The sequence below is a fragment of the Talpa occidentalis genome, unplaced genomic scaffold (assembly GCF_014898055.3).
Source record: "Talpa occidentalis isolate TD23 unplaced genomic scaffold, MPIMG_talOcc4v2.1 talOcc4.7, whole genome shotgun sequence".
NCBI classification, from domain to species: Eukaryota; Metazoa; Chordata; class Mammalia; order Eulipotyphla; family Talpidae; genus Talpa; species Talpa occidentalis.
In genome coordinates, this window is record NW_023605083.1 from 3,733,529 (window position 1) to 3,751,773 (window position 18,245).

The 18,245-nt window shown below is 62.4% G+C and overlaps 1 protein-coding gene across 1 annotated transcript in view; it reads right to left on the minus strand.

Annotated features, from left to right (window-relative positions):
* Positions 1-18,178, minus strand: part of ASS1 (argininosuccinate synthase 1) — a 41,362-nt gene extending 23,184 nt beyond the window's left edge. Inside the window, exons 1-9 of the mRNA XM_037493611.1 lie at positions 18,135-18,178; positions 13,661-13,720; positions 12,471-12,580; positions 11,485-11,553; positions 10,064-10,252; positions 6,205-6,261; positions 4,478-4,552; positions 1,415-1,485; positions 850-880 (exon numbers count right to left, since the gene is read on the minus strand). Coding sequence (XP_037349508.1) covers positions 850-880; positions 1,415-1,485; positions 4,478-4,552; positions 6,205-6,261; positions 10,064-10,252; positions 11,485-11,553; positions 12,471-12,575 — 597 coding nt within the window. The 5' untranslated portion in view covers positions 12,576-12,580; positions 13,661-13,720; positions 18,135-18,178. The remainder of the gene's footprint in view (positions 1-849; positions 881-1,414; positions 1,486-4,477; positions 4,553-6,204; positions 6,262-10,063; positions 10,253-11,484; positions 11,554-12,470; positions 12,581-13,660; positions 13,721-18,134) is intronic.
* Positions 18,179-18,245: the final 67 nt, after the last annotated feature.

An 18,245-nucleotide genomic window follows, 5' to 3' on the forward strand; every position in this document is an offset into this window, starting at 1 on the left:
CTAGCACAAGTCATTGTCTTCCACCAAGAGGCCCGGGTCCTTTGGGGCGCCATCCCTGGGCTCCCGACGGGCCTCCAGCTCTTCCCACTGTCCCCCAAACCACCCGGGCATCCTCTCCTCCATCTGGATCCCCCAGGCCCAGCTGTCTGAGTGCCCCCACCCCAGCACACTTCTTCCCAAATGTCAGACAGCAGCCCACCCCACCCCCAAACCAGCCGCTGGGGTATGGGCTGAGCCAGGGAATGAGACACATTCCCTCAGGGACAAAGAGATTTTTCTCTTCCCAGGATAGAGTTCGCCCTGCCTCCCCCACTCCACGGTGGGCAGCGGGACAGACAAAGGGAAACCCCCCGGGGACAGAAACCCTAAACTTGGAGCAGGACAGAGGGCCAACCTGCGAGGCTGCAAACCGGGGATGAGGGCGCTGCCTTGGGCGTGGAGCGTGAACCCAGACAAATGGGTCCTGGGCTCCGGCCTGGGCCACCACCCCCTTGTCGGAGGCCTGGGAGCCGGTGGGCACAGGCGGGTCCTCCCACAAGTGTCTCATCTGCCTAATTGCTTCTTTATTGTCAGCACCCACACTCCCCCGCCCCGAAACATCTCCGTCCCCTATTCATCCCGACAGCAATTAGAAAAAGAGGGCCAGGGAAGGGGGGAGGGGGGTGGCTCTCAAAAAGCAGCGCAGTGGCAGGCAGAGGGGCCCGTGGGGCGGGTGGGGAGCACAGGCGGGGCTGGCCCCAGCCCCGGGCCGGCCCCCCGTGAAATCTCAAATTAGTCTACAAACACCCCGGCGGGTCCTGGTGCGGAGCAGCAGCGGCCGCCCAGGCGGGTGGAGGAAGTGGGGCTTACCTTGGGGTTCTCCAGGATCCCCGCCTCGTAGCTGCAGGGAGGAGGGCAAACAGGGGTCAGTAGGGGGGACCCAGATTCGCCCTGCACCTCCCACCCCCCAACACGGGTCCAGTCTGCCCTTTCCTCTCTGCAAGGCAACTGCGGCCAACCCCCCCCCCCCCCGGAACATTCTGGATCCACCAGAGTCGGCTGTGGGAGCTGCAGGTTGCAAGAGAGAGCTGGGGCCAACCCCCAGTCTGCCAGGGCACAGCCCGGGGCTCCACGGCCGGCCGGGGCCCCTCCGTCCACGCCGTTCCCTCCGCTTTGCAGCCCCCCACGCCCTGGGCCCTGCCTGGCTCCTCCTCATCCTCAAGGTGTTCCTCTCAAATGTGACCTCCACAGAGAAGCCCTCTCCGATACCCCAGCCGAGACTGGGTGCCCGCCATGGCCCCCACCCCTGGCACCCAGCAGCTCTTGAACGAGACTGAAGTCACTGGGTGGGAGGTGGCCTGGCCCCTCGGCTCGGGGCGGGGACCATGGCGTCAGCCCCCACGCAGCCGGGGGTCGGCAGGCGGCGGCCTCTTACCTGATGTGCATCAGGTTCTCATCCATGCTCCACGGGCTCTTGGGGGTGACCGGGATGGGGATTCCGTGTTGCTGCAGGTGAAGGTGACACGGGCAGGTGTGAGGCAGCTGAGACAGAGCTGGGCCACCTGCAGACAGCCCCAAGCTCCACCCTGCCTGGGGGGGGACCTGGACCACCCTGGCCTCCTCCCCTCTCCTGGGCCACCTGGGGAGGGAGGGGGGCCCCACTACCGGGACCTTGTGTCCCAGTGACTGAAGTTGGCCTTGGAGTTTCCTTCCAGAAGACTCTCTGAGCCCACACTTTGAGTGTGCCTGGCACTGGGCTAAGGGTCCCCCAGCACCACTGGCTGGCCCCACCTCAACCTGATGAGCTGGGCTGCAGCAGACTCAACCAAGACACCCCACCCACGTGGGTGCCCGGTGTTGGCCTGGGCAGGAGAGACACCCACGAGCAGGTCCAGCTCACAGCCTGGCTGACCAGCCATGGGGGCACGGTCTGGGAGCCGCCTTTCTCCCGCTGCTGGGCACAGCTGCCACACACATCACTCTGTAACCCCCAAAGGGCAGAGCCCAGGCTGACTCCGTCTTCCTCGGTGGTTCTGGTTGGAGTCTGCTTTGGAATGACCCGCTCCATTGCTCAGGGCGGGTATCTGCCCACACACAGAGCCAGCGCCCGAGGGACTGTGGGTGCCCCTTTGGGGGCCCACCTTACCAGCTGCCTCCGCAGCCTCTCGGCTGACCCAGGGACGGGACCCTCCAGCACTACATTCTGCCTCTCCCTCCCGCACTCACTGCACGAAGGCAGCCTGGCCTGGCTCCTGGTAAGCCGGGAGGCCCCCACTCTGCCTCCCAGGCCCTTGGTGCCCCAGAACCTCACTGGGCCAGCCCCACTGCCTCATCCAGCCTCTGGTGATGGGGTTCCCGGCTCAGCTCTCATCCTAGAAACTTCCTCCAGGGAGCCCGTGTGTCCTTCATCAGCACTTTAAAATTTCAAAACAAATGAGGCTAAAACCCTCTGGGATTTTCTTTTTTCAAATTTTACCAGGAGACTCTTTATAAGGAACAGCCCGTGGCGTACTCTAGACTCTGTCTGCTCTGCAATTTAAACCACATGGGCGAAGGGCAGCCCCTATGTAGAGGCTGCTCAACACTAGGGGAGCAATTTATCCCCTCAAAGTTGCCCAGAGTCAAATCCACACGCTGGCCCCGTGTTCTCTCCAGGTGGTGAGCCAGGTGTGACCCTAACAGGGTCAGAGAGGGGCGCTGACACCCCCCCATTGCTCCGTGGCGGAGGGCCAGGAAAACCAGCAGGCCTTGGAGCCTTTGTTTTGGGGCTGGTTTGGAAACTTCTGCTTCCACTGGAGCCAGGAGAGGAGAAAGCAGGGCCGGGGAGGGGCCCGGGTGGCAGCCTCTCCACCAGACATTTCTGTTGCCCCACCCCTCTCCGTTCAAGGGTCCCCCAACCGCACCAGCACAGATCAGGGCAACTGAGGACAGGCCATAACACCAGCCCCGGGGTGTAGGGGGCCCTGAATTGCTTCCCAGCACCCTGCCTTGTCACACGGCCCTAAAAAATTAATTACAGTGACAATAGGATGGGGTGAGGCCAAGGTTTTCCCTTGGATGATCGACTTGGCGGGGGGTGGGGGGGGCGCAGTGGAAAGTAAAGCAAATGCACAATTTTTTCGACTCTCCCGGCGCCTCCTGGCCTTGGCGACTCACCGGTCTTGAAAGCAGGGGTTTTCAAAGCCCCATTGATTTTTGTCTCAGCTGAATCAGATCCTGCCTGGCTCTGATTTTTGGACAAAGCCTTGCTGCTGCTCAGTTATTCTGGTCATTTCCTGGGTGCAGAAACACTGCCTCCCGCCTCCAACGCGCTCCGTTTCCCGGGGCTCGACTCTGAGGCCAGACTCCCAGGGAGGGTAGGCGCCCAGGGGTGTGGCGGGGGGGACCCAGACTCTTGTTCTCAGCCCAGATTTCCTGTTCTTGAGCTTATTCGACATAGATGCACCCCCCAAAACTGGGAAGGAGAGACAATTGCTGGGGAAACCGCTTTTGTTGGGGGTTGACGGAAACGCCACTAACAGAGGGGTCACCCCGGTCCCGGCCCCCTCTCCAAGCAGGGCTGCTGGAGGAGAATGTAGGCGGGGCGGGGGCTCCAATTCATTATTCTTAAAGATGAAATGTGCTTCATTTTCTGTATCATCAAGGAGATGAAGGGGGGGCACCTTGCCAACCCAGCTCTCTTAATCGCTCTGCTATTTGACAATTTGTTTGGCAACATATGGGCTTGCTCTTGTAAACTCCCCTCTTAATAATAAAACAACAGATGGTGGTGCGGGCCTTTCCTCCCAGCTCTCCAGGTCTTAATGGGATGCTGGCGGCAGGGGCAGGGCCGTGTCCCCCCGCGTCCCCCCGCGTCCCCTACCACGCGGCACCTCGGCTGCAGGGCGCGCTCACAGCCAGCCCTGGCGACAGCTATTTAAAAACCTGAGCAATTTTCTGCTGTGTGCACCGGCTTGCTTTTCCCTGTCTGATTGATTGAGGCTGTTTGTCAAGGGCTGCCATCGAGTCGCTAAAAAGAAAGGTACCCTGGGGAGCCGCTAAGGATCTTGATGCAAAACTTCTAATATGTTTTATTGCAACTTGTACTTCAAAAGGGCTGGCGGGACAAAAAAAAAGCCTTTGTCTGGTGCTGCTGCCGACCTTCTACCTGTTCCTGGGGGAGCTCTCGGGGGATGAGGAGCGGCCAGGTAACTGGGGGAGGGGCGGGGAAGGTCGCTCACACCCCTGGCAGTCTCCGGTGAGGCCTGCGCTGAGGTGGCAGGAGAGCAGGATAATGGAGGCACAGGGAGCCCGGTGCCCTCGGGCTCTGGGCTGGGGACCCCGGAGATGCTCTGCCCACGCAGGCAGCACGCACAGCTCCGCGGCCGGACGCCACCAGGGGCAGCCGGGCCAAGGCTCAGGCCCTCGTGGCCTGGGGGATCAGGCCCAGCCTGGTGCCACTGAGCCACAGCCGTTGTGGGGGTGTGGCGGGAGGGCAGCAGGAGGGGTGGGGTCCTACCTTGGCATACTCCATTAGGTCGTTGCGGCCCTGGAAGCGGTTGTAGAATTCGGGCATCCTCCAGGGAGCGATGACCTGGACGCGGGACAAGGAGTCAAAGGAGGAGCCCAGTTGCAGAGCTAGGTGCTCTGTTGAGGGGCCCAAGGCCCTGATGACCCCTTGGGGGTCTCCTGCTGTGTTCCTGGAGAGGATGCAGGTCGCGAATGGCAGGGAGCCCCACCGGGCAGGAGACGGCTGTGGAAGGCCCAGGCTCCACGGGGGAATGGCCACGTGGCTCCAGCTGGGTCCCCCTCTGGGCCTCTGTCTCTGCCACTGAGACCTGAGGCTTTGAACTAGTCAGGCCTCAGGTTCTCACAAGCGCCACCAGCCAAAGCCCACCAGGGGCTGAGGGAAGGTCCGTGCTATGCTCCAGACGGTGGGGCAGAGAGCAGCATGTGTGCCCAAACCACTCCCTGGCTCCCTCCCTCATGTCCAGAACAGCTCTGCACAGGGAGGGGGTTCACGGGTCCAAGCCTGAGCGAGGGGATGGAGTTTACCCCACTGGGGCCCCACCAGCTCCAGAGGGTCAGAGACCAGGCCGCAAGAAAATGAGCCCCTGCTCAGCCCTGGAGCCCACCGTGCCAGGCCCTGCCTCTGCCACCAGGACCCCCAGTGCACGGGATGGGGTCAGCTGGGGCAGAAGGCCTCTGGCCTCATCCCGGCTCCTGGAGACCCAGCTTGGGCCCCGGCCCTGGCCCATCCTTCCACCCAAGATTTGGCCTCCACAGACAGAGACCAGAAGTGGGACCCCCGTGTGGCCGCAGGCTTGACCGGCCTGGGGCCCAGGGCCCGGCATGGGCGTTCAGGCAGCGAGGACAAGCGTGCCCGTGGCTTTATGTGGATGGATGTTGGCGGATACCATTTGGGTGCTCAGGGGTCAATAAAGTATGTTATTAAAACTATGTCACCTGCTGCTGTTGATCTTATTTCTTTTACATGGTCCCTAGAAATCATGCATTTACCCCTGGGGCTCGCACTTGGTGTGCCCTACACGGCCCCGCTCAGCCCATGCACCTGCCAGCCAGGCTGGAGGTGAGGGCCATGCCGTGAGGGCAGGGAGGGGCCTCGAGGGGCCTGTGGGGGGTAGAGGTGGGTGGTGGCTGGGAGGGGGTGGTGGGGGGTGATGGGGGGGTGGGGGGTGGTGGGTGGGTGGAGGGTAGTACATGGGTGGGCAGGTGGATGGACACGGGCCCAGGCTCAGGCCCACCACAGGCAGCAGGGGCAGCAGCTGCAGGTGGCTGGCCCTGGCATGTGCTCTCTGGGCAGGATGCCAGGCAGGGGCGTTGCTTCCCCAAGACCCTGGAGATCCCCATTCCGAAAGGAGATGCTGGGGCCAGGACTTTGTCAGTTGGGGGTAGGGTGAGGACCTAGCTGCGGGGGAACCTCTGCTGACACCAAGTGGGGCTGGAAGGGCCGTGATCAGCTTAGAAACTGGCAGCCACATCCCCGGAGAAGGCGGGCATGGCTGAAGGGCGGCACTGCTTGTCGGGCCGAGGAAGCAGAAATGGCCGGCAGGTGGCGACGCGCCCCTGCGGCGGGTGGGAGCGAAGGGAAGGAAGGCACCACCCACCACGAGAAGACTGAGGAGTGGCGTCCCAGTCCATAGAACCTTCCAGAACCCCATGCCCCACCCAACAGGGGACTCAGCACCCAGTGCTCATACCCAGAGATGGGCAGCAACGTCTTACCTTAATCTGAGGGGCCAGAGAGTAGCAGGTGAGCTCAAACCGAATCTGGTCGTTGCCCTGGAACACAGAGCGGGAGCTGGTCAGGAGCTGGTCAGGGCAGGCCGGGGCTGGCCAGGGGCTGTGCGGCCATGGCCAGCACACAGAGGGAGCTCAGGCAGGCCCCGATATGGTCCAGCAGCCCCCCCAAGGACTGGGACCTCTGCTGATCCCAGATGAAAACTGTGGTGAGGAAACAGCTCTGCCCACAGGGGCGGTCAGAACCAGGCCCAGGACAGGTCCAAGCACTGAACTGGGCAGTGTGGGCCCCCAGGTGTGTGTCCACCTGTAAGGTCTCACCAAGCCTCAGTTTCCCCAGCTGTACAAAGGCTGGTTGCGGGGAATGGGAAGAGCCAGCTGACCCCTGGGGCCTGGGTGCCTCGCTGTCCCCTGCAGAGAAGGGCCCCGTCCTGGGTATAGAGCCTGGCCTGGGCAGCCCTGCCCCACCGCCATCTGCGGTGCCTCCGCCGTAGTAGGGACGGCCGTCACCCCACCGGCCGTCACCCCAGGCCCGGGTGCGGGGAGGAGGCCCCGGACAGCGCAGCCCGGCCCAGAGACAATGGCCGGATCGGCCGCCACCAGCAAGCAGGCCCGGAGGCTTAAGCGCCGCGGAAATAACAGAGGGGCCTCTCGCCTACTGTGAGCACTGCAGGCGCAGCCGGGCGCCGTGGGAATGACATGTTATTTTCCAGAGTCTTGTCAGGCGAGGTGGAAATACAGGTTTCAGCCCGGCTATGTGGAGCCGGTGGTGGAGGGCGGGGGTCGAGACTGCTCCTCACCACCGGGTCTCCTGGGGCCTGGGCCGTGCCCGGCCAGCACCCACCCCTTGCACTCTGCCCTTCCGTGGGCACCTACTGGGCACTGCGCCTACTGGGCGCTGGCTGTCTGGGGAGAGCGGGCAGGCGACACCCCCATCTCAGAGCTCACACCTGGAGGCTCCCTGATTCTCTGCGGCAGCCCCCGAGAGAGAGGTTCTATGAGTGTCCCCAGTGAATGGGTGGGAAGTGAAGTACGTGGTCTAGTGGGGCTGTCCTCGCTGCTTCTCCCCATGGCTTCAAGGTCCCTCAACACAAAGGGGCTGTGCCTCCTTGGCGGGGGGCAGGCTGGGCTGGTGCCGCCCACCCTCACCTGCCACGGGGATGCCCATTTGCTCCCAAGTCAGAGGCCCTCGTTCACACCCTGCCCCAGACCAGAGCCGAGGCCCGGCCGGTCCTCAGCCCTTCTCAGCGCCTGGCAGCTCCCCGGGGTGGGGGTGTCATGTCCACACCCACATGCGTGCCACGTGCAGATGTGTGTGAGTGCGGGCGCAGCGCCCACCAGGACTAGAGGGGCTGGGGTCTCCCATCTGCTCCGGGTTAGTCTATACAGATGGCACCACTTACAAAACTCCCCACGCCCCTGCCAGAGTCTCAGGCTCATATTTCCAGGCCCTTCTTCCAAAACTGGGGGGAGGAGGTCCTGGAAGGCTCACCCCAGCTTCTTTGCAGCTCTCTGCCTGTTGCGGCAGGGCTTTGGGGCGACCCCAGCGCCAACTCAGCCCCAGCTGCTGCCCGGCTGGGCCCTGGGAGGAGCCTGCAGGCCTTTGCACCGTCTGTTCCTGCATCCTGAGTGCCTGACCCCTTCTGTCCCCCCACCCCATGTCTCAGTGTCCCCATTTCTGCCCCCTGCTGGAGGCCGCCGAGCCCCTGTACCTGTCAGGCTGGTGACTCAGCAAACTCACAAGGCCTTACCTGTGCCGGGGCCCACAGAGGCCCTGGTTCCCCCGACTCAGGAGAGGGAAACTTCCCAAGGCCAGAGCCTCAGGACTGGCCACGCTGGGGCCTCCCCCTCCTCAGTGAGGAACACCCCCCCAAGATCTGCTCACACCCCAGGCCTTTCTCTTGGTGTGAACGGCCCTACCAGCCCTGCCTCTGAGGTTGCCAGCAGCCCTGGTCCTGCCTCCATCCACCTCCTGCGTGTGCCCTGACCCCCCGCCACCCAGACTCCAGGCCCCGCTTCCAACTCCACTGATCAGGACCCCACCCCAGCTCCTGGTTCTCCTCGCTCACAGGCTCAGTGCTAGGAACGTGTCTCTGGAGGTCGCTGGGCGATTCCCCAGGTTCTGCAAGTCAAGGTAACTACCCCTCAAACCCCCCGACCCCCTGACTGGGAAGCCCCAGGTTTTGGGTCTGGCCATGTCTCCTTTAGACACTCGTGTGAGCGATAGGGGCACCCCCAGTCCCAGCAGCCGCACACCCTAGCCCAGGAGGAGCAGGCAGGGGACACAGGACCTCGGGGCCTCCTTCCCTGCACTTCCTCTGCAAGCAGCCCTGAGACCGCAAGCCCAAGCCTTTGCTGCCCTCTCGCGGCCAACCCGGCAGCACACGCAGCGGCTACCAGCTCTTTCCAGCTCCAAGTGGACTGCTGGGGAGTGGGGTCCAGAGGGTTGAGGTCGTCTCCTTATGAACCCCAAGAACTAGCCAAGCCATAGCCACCATACGCCCACTCACTCCAGCGGCTGTGAATGTGACCCACCCTGTCCCGAGAGTGCCACCAGAGGGAGCTTCTTGGGGGACGAGCTCTTCTAGAACACCCATCTCCAGACCTGGGCTGGAATCGCTACGGGAGTGGGGAGCTCACCGCTCCCCTCGCACATCATGGACCAGCCCTTTACACCTGCTACCAGCCACTGAGCGGGAGCCCAAGTGGATGAGTGAGTGAATGGACGTGGAACTGGGGTGGGGTCCCCTCTTCGCCATCGTGAGTGGGGCCTAGTCCCTGCCAGCGCCCTGGCCAGCAGGAGTGAGCGCCCCTGCTCCAGAGGTGCAGGGCCTGCGGATGGGGGCTGGCGAGCTGCGGGCTAGGCCATCCTGTGTGGTGGCCATGCACCCAAGAGCCCTGGACTGGCCAGTCCCTCTGTTGACTGACTGTCCGCAGCATCGGCAGGAGCCTCGCTCCCTGACCACAGCCTCGCGCAGGCCTCGTGCCTCCTGCCCACAGGGCCTCCCAGTCTGCACTATACACAAACCTGCAAGTGGAGGGTGTTATGAGGTGAAGCATGTCCCCCCAAAAGTTCACTTGAAGCTCTAGCTCTCAGTATCTCTGAATGGCACCTTATTTGGAAATGGAGTCTTTACAGAGGTACTCAAGTGAAAGAGGGTGGCAGGGGGGCCTGATCCAGCAGGCTGATGGCCTTGTGAAGAGGAGAAATTGGACCCTGAGACAGAGGAAGGGGTGGGGGCCGCAGAGAGAAGACATGGTGCATGTGCGGAGCAATGCACGTACAGCCAAGGAGGCCTGAGCTGCCTGGATCGGCTCTTCCCTGGGGCCTTCAGAGGAATGCAGCCCCGCCCACACCTTGGCCTTGGCTTTCTGGCTTCCAGCCCTGGAAACTAACACAGGGTGTTACCCCATTTTGCACTTGAAGTGAGGCTGGGGGAGGGAAGGGATTTGCTCAAAGGCATGCTCAGGGCAACTGCTGGGGTTCACCTCCTCTGCTAACTTGGCCCCCCCCCCCCAGCCCTCCGCTCGAGGCATGGTGACTCACACTGTGACCTTGGCCAGTGGCGATGTCCCTGAGTCCAAAACTCACATCCACCTTTGGGGTGACTGTTCCCATCACAGCAGTACAGACATCCAGAGCTCACCGCACCAGGGCTCCCTATCCCTGACGCTCACCACTCCCACTGCCCCTCTTATCCACACCCAACCGGTGGCCCAGCCACTGAGCAGTTCTGGGCTCAGCCTCCTGGTGCTCAATGACATCCAGCACCTGGCTGCTGCACGCCCTTCACCTGCCGGCTCCTCCCTCTGTCCAGCCCACTGGGCCCATCTGTCTCCTCACCTTTCCTGTGGCTCCATGAGACACATACTTGGCTCCCTCCCGCTTGGCAATCTCCACTTGTTTGCGGGCAATGCAGGGCCTGGCAAGAGAGGTGCCCAGGAGGTAGCGGTCTTCGTACAGCGCGCTGGACTGGACAGCGGGCCAGATGAACTCCTCCACAAACTCCTTGCTGACATCCTCGATGAACACCTACGGGGAGAGGAGCCCATGGGAGAGGGCCTCAGCCAGGGGGGCTGTATTCTGATAGAGCCGCAGGGGCCTCAAATGACCTGCTTCTAAGGCAGACATGGCTAATGGATCCCAGCAAGCTGTGCCTCCACAGTTCTTGCCACACCTGCGGTAGACATCACTAATCCATCCTAGCACATACCATTATGTGCACCCATGGCAGACACTGAGAATCAATCCAGCACATACCACTGTTCTCCCTCCTGTGCTACGGCAGACATTGCGAGTCAGTCCCAGTACTCCATCCAGCTGAAACTGGATGTGTCCTTAAATCCCTCCCAGAACAGTGTGCTGGACCCAACTCATGTGCTGGCTGAAGCACATTCTCATCTTCAACACTCAAGTGTCCCGACACTTCTGGGCTCCTGCTCAGATAACTCCTCCTCACCTGACCAGTTTATATGATGGCCCCTGTGGTGGGGCGGACTTGGGCCTTTACTCCCTCACATGTTCATCTGAACCTGCTGACTGAGCCCTTTCTCAGTGTTGGGTGTGTTTTTAGGTCTGGAAACCCAGAGGAGTCCTGCAGAGGGAACCAGTTCGACTAGACGTGCAGGCTGGTGACCTCTCTCACCATCCCTGTTCCCCCAGGTGTCCCTGTAGGAGCAGCTCACACTTCACACCCCAGTGGCCCCACACAGCACAGGGCCTGCCTGCCACATGATCAGATGCTCAGTGGGGGCACTGCACTCAGACTTTTTATTCGGTTGAATGGCTGGAAGGATGGGGTGGATGACAGAAATAAGAGGGATGAACTGGATGGTGATAAATACATGGATGGATGGATGGATGCATGCATGACAGTTGGGTGGAGTCTGGATGGATGGATGGATGGATGGATGGGTGGATGGATGGATGGATGGATATGGGTGAGAGGGTGGTTGGTTGAATGGATGATGGTCGGATGGATGAGGGAGTGGAAGGGCAGATGGACAGAGATAAAACTGGGCGGGTGGACAAGTGGGTGGGATGGATGGATGGATGGATGGAGAGGTGATCAGTGACTGGGTGGAAGAGCAGTTAGGGGAGGCAGGAAGACAATGGCATTCACACACCCCAAAACGGGGGGAGTTGGTCTATAGTCTAGAAAGCAAGAGAACTTATTGGAAGAAATGCAAGGGATAAGGAAGAGGGAACCCCTCCCTGTGTCAAAACCCCACTTTCAGCCCCAAGCCCTGCCTCCCACTTGGTACCTTTTTGGCCCCAAGCTTCAGCGCCTTCTTCCTGGCTTCCTCAAAATCTTCCTTCTGGCCGATGTTGGCCTGGGAAGCAGAAGCAGAGAGGCCCAGTCAGCACAGAGGCAGGAAGAAGAGGGCGAGAAGCCCCCAGGGGGAGCCCTGGGCAAGCCCCATTCACACACACACACACACACACACACACACACACACACACACACACACAGATGCCCACAGGCGGCTGGGCTTGTGGTCAGGAGAACGCGCAGTGGGTCTGGGGATACTGGACTTCTCCCTGGGCTCACGCTTGAGCCCGGGCTGGTCGGAATCTCTGTGGCCTGGAGGGCTGGCGGTGCCAGCTGTGCTCACTGAGTCTGGATGCAACATTTCTTGGCATTGCCTTGAAGGTCTGTTTTCCCCTGAATCCCTTGAGCTCTTCCCACCAACACCCCCAAAGTCAGGACAAAGGTTGGCTTGTCAGGAACTGCCTGACCCCCTCCCCCACCTCCATAGCCAAGGGCAGCGACTTGACTTTCCCCAGGAATCCCAGCCACTGAGACCAGGGCTGGGCCGGCACTGCCCAGGTCCTCACTACTGGAGCCCTGACCTCTGGCCCCCCAGCCCCCCGACTTGTCAGGGGCGAGTTTCTGCTGCTGCACTCTGGCCTGCTGCCCAGACGGGGGCCCTGCCTTCTGGCAGCAGACCCGCTCAGCTCAGCAGACTCGGGAACCCGCCCGGGGCCCAGCCGCAGGTGCTTCTCTGCAGTCAGCAGCTTTTTTATCTGCCCAGGGGTGGCTGAGGCCCAGGCAGCCAGATGTGTGATCTGGGGCATGGCAGGCCTGAGGGAGGGCTGGATCGTCACTTCCAGATGGGGAGACAGGGCAAGGAAAGAAGTCTCCCTGAAGATGGGCTTGGAGAGGGTGTGGCTGGCGTGCAGGGGGACCGCGGGCGGGATGGCAGCAGGACTGGCAGGTAGGAAGGCAGGCAGGCCGGTGCCTCCTCACCAGATAGGCGATGACGTCATAGCCTTGCTCCTTCAGCCACACCAGGATGCAGGAGGTGTCCAGGCCGCCACTGTAGGCCAGGACCACGGAGCCTTTGCTGGACATCTCGTCTGGGCGGAGGTGAGGGAGAATGTGAGTGCCCTGAGCCAGCCCATCCCCACCAGGGCAGTGGACAGCGTAAGCCCTGGGATGGGTCTGTGGGGAACTGGATCGGAGCTTCCTGCAGCCACACGCTGGGGCACCGGGAATGCTGACAAGGGTTTGGGCTGGGTGGAGGAAGGGCTGTCTTGGAGGGAGCCCCCACCCACTAGGAATGCCTGGGCTGAGCTGCTGGCCCCCAGGCCAGCACACCTGCCCTTGCAGAGCTCACAAGGGCCAGACATGGCCCTGTGGCCTCGCGCACAGTCCTGCCTGCCCGCTGTGGCCCTGTGGGGCCTGCATTGCTGAGCCTGCTGGGGACGGACACGGGGCTTAGTGGGGTCAGTGGCTGGCTGGAGTACCAGAGCGGCGCCCCCCTGGAGCCCCATCCAAACCCCACACATTGGGATTTTCACATGGAAGCCCCTGTGAGGAGACCCTGAGCACCCACTGAAATCAACTGAAAATGCTCCACTGAGAGGCGCTCGGGGACAAGCGGTGGGTGGGGAAACTGAGGCCCAGAGAGGGAAGGAAAGAGGCAAAGGTAGATCCTTCCCCGGGGACATGGACCGGGGTCCGTCACTGTGCAGCTGGGACAGATGTGTCCTGCCCTTCCCTCTCTCAACTACAGTGAAGCTTCTAGAAGCACCAGGGCCTCCATCAGCTTGCCCTGCAGCTCCCCGTGTGCAATGTCTTCCCCTGAACACGCAGCTCCCTGACGCTGCCTGGACACGCGTGGTCTGAGGGCAGATCCTGCTACAGGGCCCACTCTGCCGAAGAGGAAACCGAGGGTTGGAGGTGAGGTCACTTGGAAGGGGAGAACGCTTCCTGCAGCAGTGAGGGGGGATTCTGATGGGCACCCGCAGCTATCCCCTCCACCGGGCCACCTGCCAGATTCTGCCCCTCCCCACCCGGCCAGCTGGGCTCTGGTGACTCAGCAGGACTTGGCCCTGGAGCCCCCAGAAGGGTCTGTGGGAACCGCGGCCAGGCAACAGGGCCCCCAGGACACAGGGAGGGAGGGGGAGCTGGAGGACTGAGGCAGGGAGCGGTACCTGGGATGGGAGGTGGGGTCCTTGCTTCTGGAAGCTGCCTTGGCGGCTCAGCAAACAACTCTGCAAAAACAAAGGCTGCTCAGTGGCCTGCAGGGCGGCTGGGGTGCAGCCAGTGACCTGGACCAGCCTTCCAGGCCCCCCACCACCTGAGCAGCTCTCCGGCTTGCGTGGCAAGCTGGCCTCCTGGCCTCCGGTCCTGCATGTTGGGGGACAAGAGGGCTGGTGGCACACGCAGGGGGGGTGGGCTGTGCATGCTGTCGCAAAGGTTAACGACGGCCCAGATGAGGGGTCACGGACAGTGAACGACGCCTACTTCAATGCCCAGGTTCATAGGTGTCAGCGTGTGTCTACACCCCAAGCCCACCCCAACCCCATGTGAGCCCTCGCCTGGCAAGGCTACTCCAGAGACCAGGAGCGTACTTGGGTTCAGGAGCCCTCTGGACCCTGCCTGGCTGCTGGGATTCAGACTCACGGGGTGAGGGACCAGGCTCTGGACCCCGCAGGCACCTCAGACACCCGGGGTGGAGGCGGGCTAGAGACGGGGCAGGTGACGTGGCCCAAGGTTTGCCCAGTTCTTACAGTCACCCACTCTGCCGCCTCCCTAAGGGACCTGGAGCCGAGGGAGGGTCCCAGACTGTGGGAGGGGAAGTTCCATGGAGGCAACCCCGCTGCGCCTGCTCTGCTCCGGGGATCCCCCACACTGGTCCCCCACACTGTCTGAGGTTGTCCCATCACCACACATGACCCTCCTGTGCCCCTGTCCATGGGACAGGGACAACCTCACACAGTGCCCAGAATGTGGCTGGCGCTCAGAACAGCAGGCTGAGTCCACCGTCTGGAGATCAGCCCTCACTTGTGCGAAGAGAGAATTTAAATCCTTTCCAAGCCCGGGATTCCAGGCATGCTCTCAGCCGGAGCCAGCCAGCCACCAGCCTGCAGGGCTGCACGCACGGGTGCCACTGAGACCTCAGCCTCTGGGCCCGGGGAAGGAATGTGGGCCCCTGGGAGTGCGTGCCTGAGTACACAAGGGTGCCTGCATGCACTTGCACACATGCAGTGCCTGCCTGTGCACACACATGTGCCTGCAAGCACACAAGTGAGTGTGCGTGTCTGGCCTTCTGCTGCCCAGGGTTGAGGAAGGAGGCCATCGGACTCTGCTCAGCTCCTGTGCCCCCAGCACTTTTTCCTCAGCCCCCAAGGTCCCTGGGTGCCATGACGAGGCTGAAGTCTGGGCAGAATCAAAATGAAACGGAGGCCTCAGTTTGAGGGAGGTAGAGAGGGAAGAGCAGCTACACAGTGTGGGAGCACTGGACTCGGGCAAACTCAGCTGTCCATTTGCAAAATGGGGAGAGAACAGGCCCCACAGTGACCCTGGGAGAGAGGCGCCAAGTCCCCTCACCACCGCCACTGCTGACCCGGGCAAGTCTCGATGTCACCATCCACACAACGGTCCCAAAGCTCTCGCGGTTCTGACACTCAGGACACTGGGCTTCCTGCCCAAGGAGGCATCTAGCAGGACTCAGCTGCCCCCTGCCCTAGACTTGTCCCATCACACCCTCCAGACTGCACCCTGGCACGTGCCCAACCAGACTTCACCAGAAAAGGGACACCTGGGAGAAGGTGGCCCCATGCCAGGATGCATGCCAGCCTTAGTTGGCAAGGCAGTCAGAGCCGGCCAGCAGCTTCCAGGAACATGCCAGGCCAGCCTGGGTGCTCACTTAATGCTAAGGAAACCCAAGGTGGCTCTGAAAATCTTAGCTGGAACAATGATAAAAGCAGAGATTCCATTCAGGGCCACATGAGCATTTCAAGGCGGGGACTGTTATTACCCCTTTACGGACCTACAGGTGAACCTGAGGCTCAGGGAAGTTCCCAACTTGCCCATCACAAGCTTGCAGGTGGCAGTGCCAGGCTGGAACCTGGGCTGACTGTAGACCATAGGCTCTCTCCTCTCTAGGCCTGTACCCTCTCCTCCAGGAGATGCCAGAGCCTCTCCTCCTGGCTTTAAGCATCTTCCAGAAATCAAAATCCCCAGTGAATCACCACCAATCACTATTCCATTTCTCTATCTATCAGGGCTACCCCCATGTGGATGCTTCTCTGCACCCTCCCCGAGATTCTAACTCAGTTGAAAAAATCCACTTAGACCACAAAATTTCTTTCCCCTTTGGATTTCCTCATCCTAGAATTGGCCACCTATCTCGTCTGTGTCTGATAGAGCAAGGTTGCAATTTTGCACTTTGACCAGGAGATGTTGCTCTGCATTCATCTGACCTCTTGCTTCACAGACTCAGCTCTTTCCAGGTGCACATCTCCCAGGGTGACACAGGCAGGGGAGGGATTTTCTTCCCAAGTGACAGGTGAGGAAGCTGCCTAGGGGGCTGCCTAGGCTACACTCACTGAACGGCTGTGGGATTCCTGAGGTCTGAGAATCTCATCAGGAACACTGGGCTCTCTTGGGGACACAGACGCTCCAGCAAACGTTTTCCACCCAGGGTTGGGGGTCATTTGGGAGTCTGCGTGGCTAAGGAAGGTTGAGTCTCCAGTTTTGACAAAAGGCCCTGAGGTAGGGAGGGAAAGGGAATCTCGCTAGGCTTCCTGAGAAATTTGCTTATGGAGTTTGAGCATTCTCCTCAAAACTCTGAAACATCTCTGCGAGCTGGGTCTAGCCCAGCCTGGGGAGGGTGCCTGCCCCACAGGCGGCAAGTGCAGCAACCAGCGCTTTAGCCCCTGAGTTCCCCAGTTATCTCTTTTCATGAGCCCAGAGGCAAGGCGTGAGCCTCGGGCTGTGTGCCGTCAAGCGAAGGCATCTGGCTGTTCTGGCCGGGAGCCCAGAACCCATGGGGCAAAGATGAGATGGGGCAGGACAAAGCGCTTGCACAGCAGATGAGTCTGGGCCTCCCCTGCCTTCTCCAATCAGGCAAAGGGCCTGATCCCCCACTTTGAATCTAGCCCCTGGGCCCTGAGTCTGGGGATATGGTTACTATCAGAACCAACTGGTCCCACAAGCTCAGAGAAGGCAGGCAGCCGATGGGGGCACGGCTGAGTACCCAGAGGAGCTGTGCAGAGCGTGGGGGCCTCCCTCCTGCACCCTACCCCTCGCCCGGGCCCAGCTGCAGGTGGGAGCAGGATCATCACTCAGCCACCTGCGGGGAGCAGAGCTGGAATTGCTTTTTCAACAGAGGGTACAGGTGGCTCCACCTGGCACAGGACCCCCATCCCGCCGCCACCCCGTGGCTCCCCTGACCTGGCTGGAGCGGGGTAGGGACCCTGGTGAGCTGGAGGTGGGGTTCAGAGTGGAGACCTCTGCAGTTCCAAGCCATCGCCAAAGACCCCGTCCACTTATGGCATCTCCTGCCTTGTCTCCTTCCCCCACCCCTAGCTAGGGAGGGTGGGCAGGAGTCCCAGTGCGGCCAGGTGGGGCACTCCCAGTTGATGACCCAGGCTTGGCTCTCAAGAGTCTACAGGCCCTTCTAGAATCTTTCTTGAGCCCTGAGCCACCGCCTGCTCTGACAGACGGAGCAACTGAGGCTGGGGGCTGGTGACCGCTCTGTAGCTTAGGTGGGCTGAGCCCAGCACCTGCCGCCTCCTGTCAGCAGCACCTGGCTGGGGTGGGAGGGGTCAGAGCCAGTTCCTATTTGAGCCATCTTTGGGGGGAAGAACAGGTTTGGTCCTGCCTGAGATGCGAATCCAGATCCCGCTCCGGGGAGACACCCCACTCCGCAGACGGGGAACACCGAACAGGCACCTCCCCTGCAAGACCCTGGGCGGGATGGGCGGATTTTCCTCCATTTCACAATGACCCTCCGGCCCGAGGGCGCCGCACTGGAGGGGCCAAAGGCAGCAGCAGCCCAGCCCTCGGCCATTTCCTGCGGCCCCGCCCAGGGCGCAGGGAGCCGGGCAGCCGGGAAGGGAGCGCGGGAGGGCCCGGGGCCAGTTCCCTGGGGGCGGGGAGGGCCTGGGGGGGTGTTTGGGGGGGAAGGGGCAGAGCCGGACTGCTGACGCCCCTGCAGGTGGGGGAGACCAGTCGCCCCAAGCCGGGGTCCCCAGCCCACATGCCCGGGTAAACTGAGGCTGGGCCCGGCGCACCCAACCCGGGGCGAGCGCGGAGGCGGGGCTGGAGCTCCCGGCCCCGCGGAGGGGAGGGGGGGCTGGGGGGCCAGGGAGGGGCGGGGGACACCGGGCCCGGCGCTGTCACCCCGGGGAGGGGCTCGCGCCCGGGCGGGCTGGATCCCGGGGAACCCCGAGGGGACCTCGGCCCGACCCGCCCGGCCCCCAGCAGTAGGAGCCCCGAGGGGGCCCCCTGCCCTCGCGCCCAGGCCCCATCTGGGGCGCGGCCCCCCGGGGCCACCCCCGCCCCTCCCCACCTGCCACGCGGAGGCCGCCGCGCCCCGCGCTCGGGGAGGCCGGGAGGGCACGAGGCGGAGCGGGCGCGGCCTGGGCCTCGGCGGCCGGGGGGCGGGGGGGGCCTTACCGGTCTCTGGGCGCGGCGGCGGGCAGCGGAGCAGGGCCGGTTGCCGCGCGCAGCCCGGGTTATAATCGCAGCGCCGGGGGGGGCCGGCACCCCGACACGTGGGGTGGGGAA